This window comes from Sus scrofa, chromosome 8 (genome assembly GCF_000003025.6).
Source record: "Sus scrofa isolate TJ Tabasco breed Duroc chromosome 8, Sscrofa11.1, whole genome shotgun sequence".
NCBI classification, from domain to species: domain Eukaryota; kingdom Metazoa; phylum Chordata; class Mammalia; order Artiodactyla; family Suidae; genus Sus; species Sus scrofa.
This window is the reverse complement of record NC_010450.4, coordinates 76,683,838-76,696,469: the sequence shown is the minus strand read 5'-3', so window position 1 is coordinate 76,696,469 and position 12,632 is coordinate 76,683,838. Positions and strand designations below refer to the sequence as shown.

Below are 12,632 nucleotides of genomic sequence, written 5' to 3'. Positions count from 1 at the left end.
GGCCTAGGAACCCATTGCCACGTGTGCGGCCCCAAAAAGCAAAAAATAAAATAAAATAAAATAATGATTCAAAAAATGAAGAGTACGTTGCTTGTGATGTGGCCAAGATCTCATTCCACATTAAGACTAAGCAGAGTTAATGTACATTTGAGAAGTGACTAAACAATTTTATATTAAAAACACAACTTAAAACACTTTCTCGGGGTAGCCTCATTGTGCCAAGTCAGAATGGAAATGCTCATAAACTTATCGCAAGGAAGTTTCCATATTGTAGGAGGTTAATTCTTTCTGTGACAGAAGAAGCGCTCCATTTCTCTTCTGACTGACAGGCTCCCTTCAGTGAGAACAAGTCAAGGTGGGGAGGCAATATTTACCTTGCAATGTTTGTAAACATTGTCCTGTTTTGATATCCCAGATTTTAACTGTGGAATCTGCATTCCCAGAGACAAGAATGTTGTCCTTGAGTTCCATTCCGCTTGTTAATGACTGATGTCCTGTTAAGGTGTGAATGCAATTCCCAGTCTCCACATCCCAGACTCGGATCGATGTATCAAGAGATCCACTCACCACATGGATGCCATCAAACTGCAACAGACACAGGTTACTAGACCACAAGGGTAGGTACTCTTGAGATTATTTATTGACCTTAATCCTAAAAGGGGAGGGGAGGGGAGGAAGTGTGAGAAACAGCGTATGCCAGGAACAAAATGAGGTACTAGGATAAAGCACAGGCAATCAAGCAAGTCTACCCAGCAAGTTCTTAGAAGCTTCTATCAGAAATGCTCATTTTGGGATTCCTGTTAGGGCTCAGTGGCAATGAACCCAACTAGGATCCATGAGCCCTGGCCTCAATCAGTGGGTTAAGGATCCGGCATTGCCATGAGCTGTGGTTGTAGGTTGCAGATGCGGCTCGGATCTGGCATTGCTGTGGCTGTGGTATAGGCCGGCAGCTATAGCTCCAATTAGAACCCTAACCTGGGAACTTCAATTCGACCCCTAACCTGGGAGCTATCATATGCTGCACTTTCAGCCCTAAAAAGCCAAAAAAAAAAAAAAAAAACCCCAAAAAACAAACAAACAAACCAGAAATGCTTTTTTTTTTTTTCCAGCCAGTGGCTTCAAACTAGATGCAAAAACAATATTAAAAAAAAAAAAAACAAACACCTAAAATGAACATATATTCCCATCATCTGGCCACACTGCGATGATTGCTCTTTGAGTTTTATTTCCCAATAGGAAGCTGAAGCTACTGATGTGGCTTATGATACAGGGTGTGCTTATCAACAGCCCCTAAGGCAGAAAAGGGCTAGAGATAACTTTCATGATATTTAAAAGTAAGTTCCATTAAAAGCTGTATGTCAAATAAAAATTCCATTTATAAGAACCCAACGCCAGATAATAATGTTTAGAATTAGAAGTGGCATTCTGATAACAAAACCAAAGTATATATAGTACCTCTTCTCCAGCTTCCCAGCTATACCCCAGGTCGATAAATACCTACCCGTTCCCAGATCTATAATAATGTTGCTACCTCTTTTCTCAATCTAATAGTTTATTTAAATGAGATTATTTTATTCATTATGGGTCTGAGCATATCACAAAACATAAACACAATTGCAGCCTATTCCCTCTCCTCCAAATTCATAAACTTTTCTAAGTTAACAGATATCTTTACTATATGTCAATATTTCGTGACATAGATAGTAATCCAACAGTTAAGACACAAATACCCCAAGAAAAGAACTGTGAGCCTTGGGACTACAGATGAATTTGCTGATCACTAATGGGTAGTAACTGGTAAAGAAACTACATGTAAGGAATAGGTAACACAGCTGACCCTTGCTTGAACAAGTTGAGTTTGAACTGCAAAGGTCCATGCTTACACTCAAATTTCTTTCACTAAACACCTACTACAAGACTACACAATTGGAGATTACTTGGATTCTTGGATGCGGACGTGCAGATACCGAGGGCCAGGTGTAAAGTTGCGTAAGGGTATCCGACTGCAGTTGAGGGTAGGTGGGGGTGAGGTCGGCGCCCCTGAGTCCCATGATGTTCAAGGGTCAGCTATATTTTTGAACTGAAAGTTTTGTCTTTTAGGACCTGAAACAAGACCCATTTGCTAAGCTTGCTATGCATCTAGTTATTTATGGCAAAATATGGCAATCTATTCTGGGATATCAGGTTCAAATGAAAACAAAATCAAAAATCAGTTTCATTAAATTTACTTCCTCATGACTACAAACCAGCGGCCCTGTGATGGTAGCACAGCTCTGAGCAGAAAGCTCTGCTTCTGCCCTGAATGGAGTGGCAATTACAAGGTCCATCAACTTCCAGCTATCAAGGCAAAAAGGGCAGCTTTTGGCCAAATTAATCCTCTGCTAAGGAGTTTATTAAAATCCACGTTATTCTCCTGTGAGACTATGTACCCATTAATTAATACAGCAAAATTTAGGGCCCCAAAGGCTCAGGTTCCAAGACAAAATATTTGTGTTTTAGAAGGAAATGAATCATGGAAAAATGGAAACAAATCATTTCAGTCATCTCAAAATGTCTGCTTTTTCCTGCCAATGTTAAGGTAAAGGTAAAGAGAATAATTCAACTGGGCTTTTTCTGGGCTGTACTGGACCAGCAGCGTGCAGTGGCCATCAAGGTGAGGCAAGCTGCCGCCGCATCACTAGGCACTCAGGAGCGGGAGGTGGGTCTCCTACCTGTAACGAGTAGACCCTGTTGGTGTGCCCCTGCAACGTGTGCAGGCAGGTCTCCGTCTCGGGGTCCCACACTTTCACCATGAAGTCATACGCTCCGCTCACAACCCTCCTGCCGTCGTACTGGACACAGCGGACCGCTGCCACGTGACCCATCAAAACGTGTAAACACTGGCCTGTCTCAATATCCCAAACCCTAAGAGTGGCATCGCGAGAACCACTAACAACTCTGCAGGGAGAAACGGAAAAGAAGGCAGCAGCATTTTAATAACACGGGAAAACCGGATATATGAAGTCAGGGGGGATGAAAACTTTTCTCCTTTTTTAAGCAGCAACACTTGCGTTCAAAAGGAACACACGCTAGATAAAACCAACCTTGCTATATAAACCTCTACAGGCTGAGTGACTCTGGTGGGGACAGGCAGTTGGAAAGCCTAGACTCCTGCCTGTTGGGTTCCCCCACTGCTTGAGGGCTCCAGGAGCAGCTTAGGGTCCCATGGAACAGTGTGAAAATGACTGTACTGTAATTAGCAAAGACAAAGAGGAAGAAGAGGAAAAAGAAGTCAGAGAAAGTAAATAAACAGCAGCAGGAGTAGCAGAAGCAGCCAGTTCTGAATACATACAAGCAGATCTTGATGTTAGAAATAAAATGCTGAGGTGGGCAACATGCGTAAAATGTTAATGGGTGGTAGTTGTCTGAAAAATTGACATTTTCTTTATTCTTTCTGCCATGTCCCCAAATTTTAATAATGAACACATACTTCCTTTGCGATCAGGGAAAAATTTCAACAAAACACATCGGAATTTGGCATTTAAAAAGCTAAAGATATGTGCTTTACACCACATACTCTGGTCAAATTAACCAGTCTTCAACATATCCTCAAACAAAGGCTGCTTTTATGCTTATATTTAAAACTAGTCAATAGGCCAGGGAAAGCATTAAGATATACAGATTACAGGAGTTCCCGTCGTGGTGCAGTGGTTAACGAATCCGACTAGGAACCATGAGGTTGCGGGTTCAATCTCTGCCCTTGCTCAGTGGGTTGACGGCGTTGCCATGAGCTGTGGTGTAGGTTGCAGATGCGGCTCGGATCCCACATTGCTGTGGCTCTGACGTAGGCCAGTGACTATAGCTCCGATTAGACCCCTAGCCTGGGAACCTCCATATGCCACGAGAGCGGCCCAAGAAATGGTAAAAAAAAAAAAAGATATACAGATTACAGAAGAAACGTAGGTAGAGGCAACAGAAATCCCTTAAAAATCATCCCAACATTATTAAACTGATACTCTTCTGAGAACCAGACTGATAGAAATACTCCAGTTACCTTTGGATTACAAAGGCAAGCTGAAAACTCAGGCGAATTTACATCATTCCAAATAGGTAAAGAGTTTCCAGGTTTGGAAGAGTAGAAAATGGAAGCACTGAGAGACTGAAGTCAGAAACTACTGGCAACTGAAATGCAAGGTCTCTGGATACCAATCCCCCCAGTTTTAACAGCAGCGTGCACTGTTCAGAGCAGATTCAAATTACATGTGAAAAGGTACTTTTCTTCACATATTACAAATCTAGAGTGAAATCTGCTTAATGTAATGGTTCTTAATAAGGAAGATGCTACGGACAGAATTAACGGTGACGACTGGAGTGGCTTCACTCTAAGGACCCTTCAGAGAGACCTCTTCCGACAAATGGGACAGAAATCACATCTGTTTAACAGGAGTACCATGCATACGAACAGGAGACAGAAGGGACTTGCACAGGGAAGCTTTGCAGGAGGAGATAAAAGCAACAGCGAAGGTGCTGAGAAGAAAAAGGCAAGCGGTCTGGTTCGGCTGAAACTATTTTGGAAACCGGATTGAGGGTTTCTTTGTTAATTCGGTCAGCAGTGATACGACGGTAATTAGAGGAGGTTCTGTGTAAGAGTCTGAACGCTATGTCCATAGTTTGGGTGATAGGTAAGGAGAATAAGTTAATCCCACAGGCCTCGGTTTCTGCCTGAGACGACCCAGTTTATGACCGAGTCGGGGCAGGGCAGGTGGGTAAGTAAAGACTCAGAGGCTTGAAGACTGAATAACTGAATTTGTCCTACTTCCAGAAATATACGCTCCGTCCAATTTTTTTTTTTTTTTTATGATGATGCATCATCCAAGATTTAGAAAAATTAAGTAAGGTATTAGTCAAGATTAGAGAATAGAGAGGTTCAAGGGGAAGGCCAAGAACACTGTTAAATGAGGAAGGAAGCGTAAAGCAACTGCCCGATTTTAAGGCAAGACACCATGGTTTTCCTGGCAGAGAACATCTGAAGTTGACTAATTAACATCTAATTTAAGAGCACGTTATCACTGTCTATTAGACACAGTAATACGACGGAACGCTACACAAAAGGCTCCAGGTTCACAAGTAACAGAGGAAAACTTCCCAACCGGCAGGGTGTTCCCTCACCTCTTTTCATGGAGGTGCATACAACGCACAGTGGAAGTATGTCCATACAAGGTGTGTATGCATTCTCCCGTCTCCGCGTTCCACACTTTGAGAGTCCGGTCTGTCGATCCACTAATGATGATATTGTCTCTCATCTGTGATGACCACACTCCACCTGTGTGTCCCACTAATGTCCTCAGACACTGGAAAAACACTTAAGGTGATTACTTTTGGGTAGAAAGAAAACCAGTTTAAATAACATCTCAGCAGGTCGTTAAAATCTGGAGTAAAGTCACTAACTCAGTTGGAATGTTTGGCGTATTAGAAAGTAATGTTTCACATCAATATAAGAGGATCCCATCACTATTTATTGCTTTGTTTATTCACCAGCATTGCAGATTACACACACGCACACACACACACACATACATACACACACACACAACTGAGGATCAAGTATGTTGAAAGGAAACCTTTCTTGCTAAAGTATGACAGCTCTAGCCTGGCCTCTTGGATAAAATAATACTAAAATTGCAGCTTGGTTTCTTCCATGGGAATGGATTCAATGAAAGAACGCCAACAGTGTTGGGTGTGGCTACATACCACATTTCATCTGAATCTGCCCCAAGGCAGTAGCTAGGAACCAGGCAAGGTACTTCTAGACAAGTAAAGACAGACATTAAAACCCTGAAATAAATCCAAAACTAATATTACACTATGGAAATATGAAGCTGTTTTAAAAGTTTTTAACATCTGACTTGGAATAACTATTCTTCTAAATAGAAGATTCTTGCCCCCAAATAAGCATGCTATGCAACACTGAAATGACAGATTCCACCTCCCACACACTCTTTCTTCTATTACTTTTTAGGTAGTCAATTACTTAATTCAAGAAAATATTTTCCATTGGACAGATAAAAATAAATATTCAGTAGAGAGGCATTAGAGTATAATATTGTATGCAATGAAACTGATTGCCTGGGCTGCCTTTTTTTTTCCCATCAAATTCCTATTTAACTAACTAGGCTGCTTAACTTCTATGTTATAGGATCTGAGGTAAGTCAAAATTAGCATGATTTATTTAACTTTTAAACTATAGGTAGGCTATTAAAGCAGTTTACAAGAAAAAAATTCCTCAATCATATTTTTGAAAAAGATTAAAAAGGAAGGAGATAATAAAAGCAGGAAACATTAAGCCAAAAAAAAAAAAAAAAAAAAGCACATCTATAAAATCTTAAAATAGCTAAGTCACAAAGATAGACAAACTATTTAGATGAAGAAGAAACTAATGACATCCCTATCATGAGAAACATCATTTTCATGCCAAGGAAAAAGCTAAATTAGAAGCTCTGATATCTCCTATCAAAATAAGCTAGAGTCAAAAATGAAATGAATCCTTGTCTTCCTTCCAGTGGCTGATCCTTGCAAAGATGTACACAAAATGGTGACTTTACGAAGGGTAGAAAGAAGTCAACTTACTTTGCCTGTGACTGCCGACCAGACTTTTAAAGTGTTGTCATCAGAGCCACTAACGATTCGGTTCCCACAAAACTGTAAGCATGTGATCACGTGATCATCATGCCCTTTCAGCACCTACAACACAGATGCGCCTATCAGGAACACGTTACTCGATCAGAGTTCTTAAAATACTGGTGAAAAGAAAAATGAGGCCACCAATAGCAGCAGTAATATGTAGTCTTTCTAAAACTAAAATTTATAAAAAAATATAAAGCATCCTTCCTGGCAGAGGAATTAAGTATTAAGCATTTTACTGTTTCCATATTCTATTATTTATACTTGAGGCATCAACTACTAAAATTTCATTCAGTCAAGACCTCATAAAGGTGGTTCAAACACAAATGTATTTTATAATCACCTATTGTTCAAACCAAAAGAATGTAACTTGTCAAACACCAAAGTACCTACTAACTAGAAAGATAGTAATTATCAACTTTTTTCAACTTTAACCAAAAATATATATACATACTAATAGGAAATGTCTCCCCAAATTTCCTTTTTCCAATTGAAAAAATAGAGCTAAGTGTTTCAAGGATTTTTGCCATTCTATTTTTTTTCCCCCTTTCAGTCATGCTCGAGGCAGAAGTTCCCAGGGATGACACTCGAGCCACAGCAGGGACAACACCAGATCCTTAACCTGCTGCACCACCAGAGAACTCCCCTGCCATTCTTTACATACTTGAAATGGTATAAGGCAGAAAATCAGAATTATGCTTAAATGTATAAAATTAAAACACACAAAAGTCACCTCCTCAAACATGGGTATTACTCAAAAAAAAATCATGCCTGGATTATGTGGTCAGAGAGGGAGCAAATTCTTAGGTAGTATGTATATAACAAAATTCAACAGGATATTTGGAAATTTTCGTTTACACGTAATAGAACACGCAAGTTAACTCATCTTTTATTCAAGTATAATCATTTGTCAGACTAGAGAAATTAGCAAGGAGGAATACTGTCAGTTACATTTTCAGTTATTTTAAAATATATTGTTTTCTTTCCACAGGAGATGAGTTGTCACGTTATACTGCTTGCCAAGAAATGGAAGAGTAAGTACACTGAGTACTAACACTGATTAATGGTTTCTGTTACATCGTGTGAGAGTTCAGTTACCTTAGGAGATTTGAGTTCTCCTCGCCTCCAGTTAGTATCAATTCTGTGCTGTCTGATGTAGGCACTTTTCCATGGACTGTGTATGAAACCTGGTTTTATTACTTTTCTTCTCTTGATATGCAGTGGTTCGTCAATACCTAAAATTTAAAAATTGTCAGTGTATTACTGCCTTCACCAAAAATACAAATTACAATTTTATAATGTAGCTCATTTTCCCCTATGCTCAAAACCCCTGAAATGCAGAACACTGTCTAATTTCTAACGCTGGCATTACAAAACAATGAAGTTTGCATTCCGTATGGCATGCTTCATACCGACTGCTTCATTTCTCTCTCAAAATAATTCTATGAAACGTTGGGGAGGATGTGCAGAAATTGGAACCCTTGTGTAATGCTTGTGGGAATATAAAATGATGCAGCTGCTATGGAAAAGAGTATGGCGGTTCTTCAAAAATAAATTAAGCCTAAAATCACCCCATATGATCCAGCAATTCCACTTTTGGACAAACACCCAAAAGAACTGAAACCAGGGATCTGCAGAGGCTTTTGTATACCCATGTTCACGGCAGCATTCTTTACAACAGCCAAGAGGTGGGAGAAACACAAGTGTCTGTCGATGGATAAATGGAGAAAAAGATGTGGTTGATATATACAATGGAATGTTATTTAGCCTTAAAGAAAGGGCAGATACTCCGACACATCTGGATGAACCGTGAAGACATCACGCTAAGTGACATAAGACAGTCACAAAAAGACGAACACTGCATGATTCCACTAATATGTGGTACCTAGAGGAGTCAAATCCACAGGCCGAAAACAAAACGGTGGTTGCCAGGGCTGGCTGGAGCGGGGTATGGAGAGGGATAGGGAGTCACCGTTACATGGGCAGCATCTCAGCGGGGTAAGACGAAAAGTTCTAGAGATGGATGGTGGTGATGGAAGCACGACAAGAGGAATGTACTTTATGCTATTGAACGGTACACTTAAAAATGGTTCAAGAGATACATCCTGTTTTATGTATAAATTATCACCATTTTAAAGAGTCATTAAAATAATGATTCTATGAGATGGTTAATCCCACTTTATATATACTTGAGAAGATGTCACTGATTGGTCGAAGCCACAGACAGGGCAGAGGCAGGATCAGAAAACAAGTATCCTCACCTCTAGGCTTCACTAACCACCGGTGCTTGCCACTCAACTGCAACCTCCGTGAAGGAGAAGGTAACCCATAGCCTCTCTGTCTTATGGTCTATGGTTCTTTCTTAAAAATTTGGCTTGCCAAAAACAAATAATATTTTTCCAGAATTTTTTCAAAAATATTTTTCTAGATGCCTGCCGGAAAAAAAAAAAAAAAGACCTTTCTTAAATTAATATGGATGATATCGATGCCTTTACTAAGAAAGGGGATTTTGGAGTTCCCGTCGTGGTGCAGAGGAGACAAATCCAACTAGGAACCATGAGGTTGCAGACACGGCTTGGATCTGGTGTTGCAGTGGCTGTGGCTGTGGTATAGGCCAGCGGCTACCGCTCACTTTAGACCCCTAGCCTGAGAACCTCCATATGCTGTGGGTGTGGCCCTAAAAAGAGAAAAAGACAAAAAACAAAAACAAAAACCAGAAAGAGTATTCCCCCCCGCCCGCCAGGCTCTGAACACAAGCTCCATGCTGGGAAGAAAATGGGAGTTTATCATTATATCCCCAGGATATAAGAATATATAGCATATAAGAGGGGTTCAATAAGTACTTGTGGAGGGCATGAATAGAATACAGATATCTGTGTATATAATTGCTAATTTAACTTTGGGATTCTCTTTAAGTCATCCTCATCTTGACTTTCTCATAGTTTAGTTCTACTGGAGACTGGGAAACAGGTCTGATATATTTACTAACAGTTACAGTGCTCATCAAAGGGGTTAGAAGCAAGATCTGGCTCATGTGAATGTGTGGAATAACCTGTGGATGTTACAGAAGCAGGTCAATACAAATGAAGACGCAATCTTGATTCTTTGACAGGCTGCCAAAGTTCTCTTTTAACTTACCTACCACTTTAGTCTATGGGCACATAAAACTTATTTTTTTTGTTTGTTTTCAGAATCACTTGCTTTTTTGAACTACAGACATTTCCTCTATGTGATTTTGAATCTTACCCTCTTCTTTGCATTTTTCTCTCCAGAGAAGGTTGTCTTCAGCCAGAATCCTCCAGTAGCGACACGTCTGAGCAGCCTGTAGCAGGTCTTTGGGTTCCAGGAATGAAAGCACATAAAGTGCCAGCTGTGGAAAGAAAAAGTGCTGCATACCTTGTATCTCTGTGGAGTTCCCTGGTGGCTCAGTGGGTTAAGGGAAGCGGCCTTGTCACTGCTGTGGCTTGGGTTTGATCCCTGGCCTGAGAACTTCCACATGCCATGGCTATGGCCAAAAAAAATCCCCCAACAAAACTTGCATCTTTTTTTAATTATGAAAAATAAGTTAGTCATTCTCTAAGGATGAAGTACTTATAGATAAATGTAATATACCTCAACATTCTAATTTCTAAAATTATAAAAAGTAATACCTTCTAATATATGCCAGATTTAAGAACAAAGTGTTGGTTTTTATAAACTTCACTAACTCCTCACCGCTTTAAGGATACTTTTTTTTTTTTTTTTTGGTCTTTTTGCCATTTCTTGGGCCGTTCCTGTGGCATATGGAGATTCCCAAGCTAGGGGTCAAATTGGAGTTACAGCTGCCAGCCTACCCCAGACTATGCCAGAGCCACAGCAACTCGGGATTCGAGCCACGTCTGCAACCTACACCACAGCTCACGGCAACACCAGATCCTTAACCCACTGAGCAAGGCCAGGGATCAAACCCGCAACCTCATGGTTCCTAGTCGGATTCGTTAACTACTGTGCCATGATGGGAACTCCAAGGAATACTTATTAAACCTCTCTGCCTCTTCTCTTGCCTTTGCTCTGTGAGCCTCAACTCAAGAATTCTACTATTTATTTATATATAAGTAATTTATTACTATTTACTTCATTGGTTGTTTAAAATTTGTCTTTTCCTGTCCTCACTACAATATTTCATTTAAGTTGAGAAATGAGATTTCTTCCAGCAATCCCACTCCTGAGCATCTATCCAGAGAAAACCATGACTCACAAAGACACATGTAGTCTGATGTTCATTGCAGCACTATTTGCAATAGCCAAGACATGGAAACAACCTAAATGTCCATCAACAGAGGAGTGGATCAAGAAGATGTGGTACATATATACACAATGGAATATTACTCAGCCATTAAAAGGAACGAAATACCAGCATTTTTAGCAACATGGATGGACCAAGAAATTATCATGCTAAGTGAAGTCAGCAATACAATGAGACGCCAACATCAAATGCTATCACTGACATGTGGAATCTGAAAAAAGGACAGACTGAACTTCTTCGCAGAACAGATGCTGACTCACAGACATTAAAAAACTTCATGGTCTCCAAAGGAGACAGTTTGGGGGTGGGGGGATGTGCTTGGGATGTGGGATGGAAATCCTCTGAAATTGGATTGTGATGATCACTGTACAACTACAGGTGTGATAAATTCATTGAGTAATAAAGAAAAAAATAAAGAAATGAGATTTCTATCTATTCTATTCCAAAGCATGATTTCAGATTGCTTTGGATAGTTATATATAATTAACAGTTCTTTATCATATCAAAGTACTTATTATATCACAATGATGAACCTTCCAAACATTTACACCCTGTCATTTACACTGTAAATGACAAAAGGGAACACTTAAGAAACTGCTCTATAGATATATAAAAGTAAGTGGGTTCAAATCCCTTTATATTGCTTACAGGGATTTTTCTCCATGGACCAGACAGAATTGTCTATTAGAGTTAGGGCTTTGGTACATCACTGATTTAAAAATTTTATTTCTAATACTTGCAAACCATCAATTTTTTTCCCAGTGTGTACAGTCAATTCAAATAAGTAAAAGGAAAGAGAAGTAAAAGGGGAATGACAGCTTCTGACTATGCTCATTCAATTAGCATCACAAATTACATAAAACTGTAAATTATGATATTAGGACAGAATGATCTAAACAGAGCTATAAAGTGAAAACAAACTATCATTTAAAGGTCCTAGGGTCATATAGGGAATAAAAACATAATCTGAATTATGTTTTGATGCTAAATAGGAATTCCATAATATAAATTGTTTTCCCAATGACTTTGTATGTACACAGTTCATCATTAATCACTTATTGAGTACATTCCATACAGAAAGTACTCCCACCAGTCAGTATTCATTTTAATACTACTTTAATACTGCTTAACAAATGACAGCGAAAAACTTTTTGTGGAATAATTATTTTTGGTCTACCAGAAAAAAAGTTCAGTATCATACACAGAATCTGAGTCATTTAAAATATGAAGGCATAACTATATTCCATAATTTATATATGTGTATTCATACCTACATACACATACACAAATATACACATACATACATAAGTCAACAATGTATTTTTTCTTGGGGGGGGGGTCTTTTTGCCTTTTCTAGGGCCGCACCCTCGGCATATGGAGGTTCCCAGGCTAGGGGTCTAATCGGAGCTGTAGCTGCCGGCCTACATCAGAGCCACAGCAACACGGGATCCGAGCCGCGTCTGCGACCTACACCACAGCTCACGACAAAGCTGGATCCTTAACCCACTGAGCAAGGCCAGGGATCGAACCTGCAACCTCATGGTTCCTAGTTGGATTCGTTAATCACTGAGCCACAACGGGAACTCCAATAATGTATTTTTTTAATAGATACTCCATAAGCCACTTAATTTTGAAATAATCAATCAAAGCCTGGGCAAGTTTGCTTAGTGTTGGTATAATAGTAAAG

General features: G+C 39.7%; 1 protein-coding gene across 10 annotated transcripts in view; it reads right to left on the bottom strand.

Moving 5' to 3' along the window:
* FBXW7 (F-box and WD repeat domain containing 7) overlaps window positions 1-12,632 on the bottom strand; it is a 217,328-nt gene that overhangs the window by 2,885 nt on the left and 201,811 nt on the right. For all 10 annotated transcript variants that reach the window (XR_002346727.1, XM_021101502.1, XM_021101503.1 and 7 more), the window contains 6 exons: window positions 9,907-10,030; window positions 7,759-7,895; window positions 6,607-6,720; window positions 5,149-5,330; window positions 2,712-2,937; window positions 375-585 (listed from right to left, as the gene is read on the bottom strand). Coding sequence is in view for 9 of the 10 variants with exons in the window: in XM_021101502.1 (XP_020957161.1) it covers window positions 375-585; window positions 2,712-2,937; window positions 5,149-5,330; window positions 6,607-6,720; window positions 7,759-7,895; window positions 9,907-10,030 (994 nt within the window). In the remaining variant the exon portion in view is untranslated. The remainder of the gene's footprint in view (window positions 1-374; window positions 586-2,711; window positions 2,938-5,148; window positions 5,331-6,606; window positions 6,721-7,758; window positions 7,896-9,906; window positions 10,031-12,632) is intronic.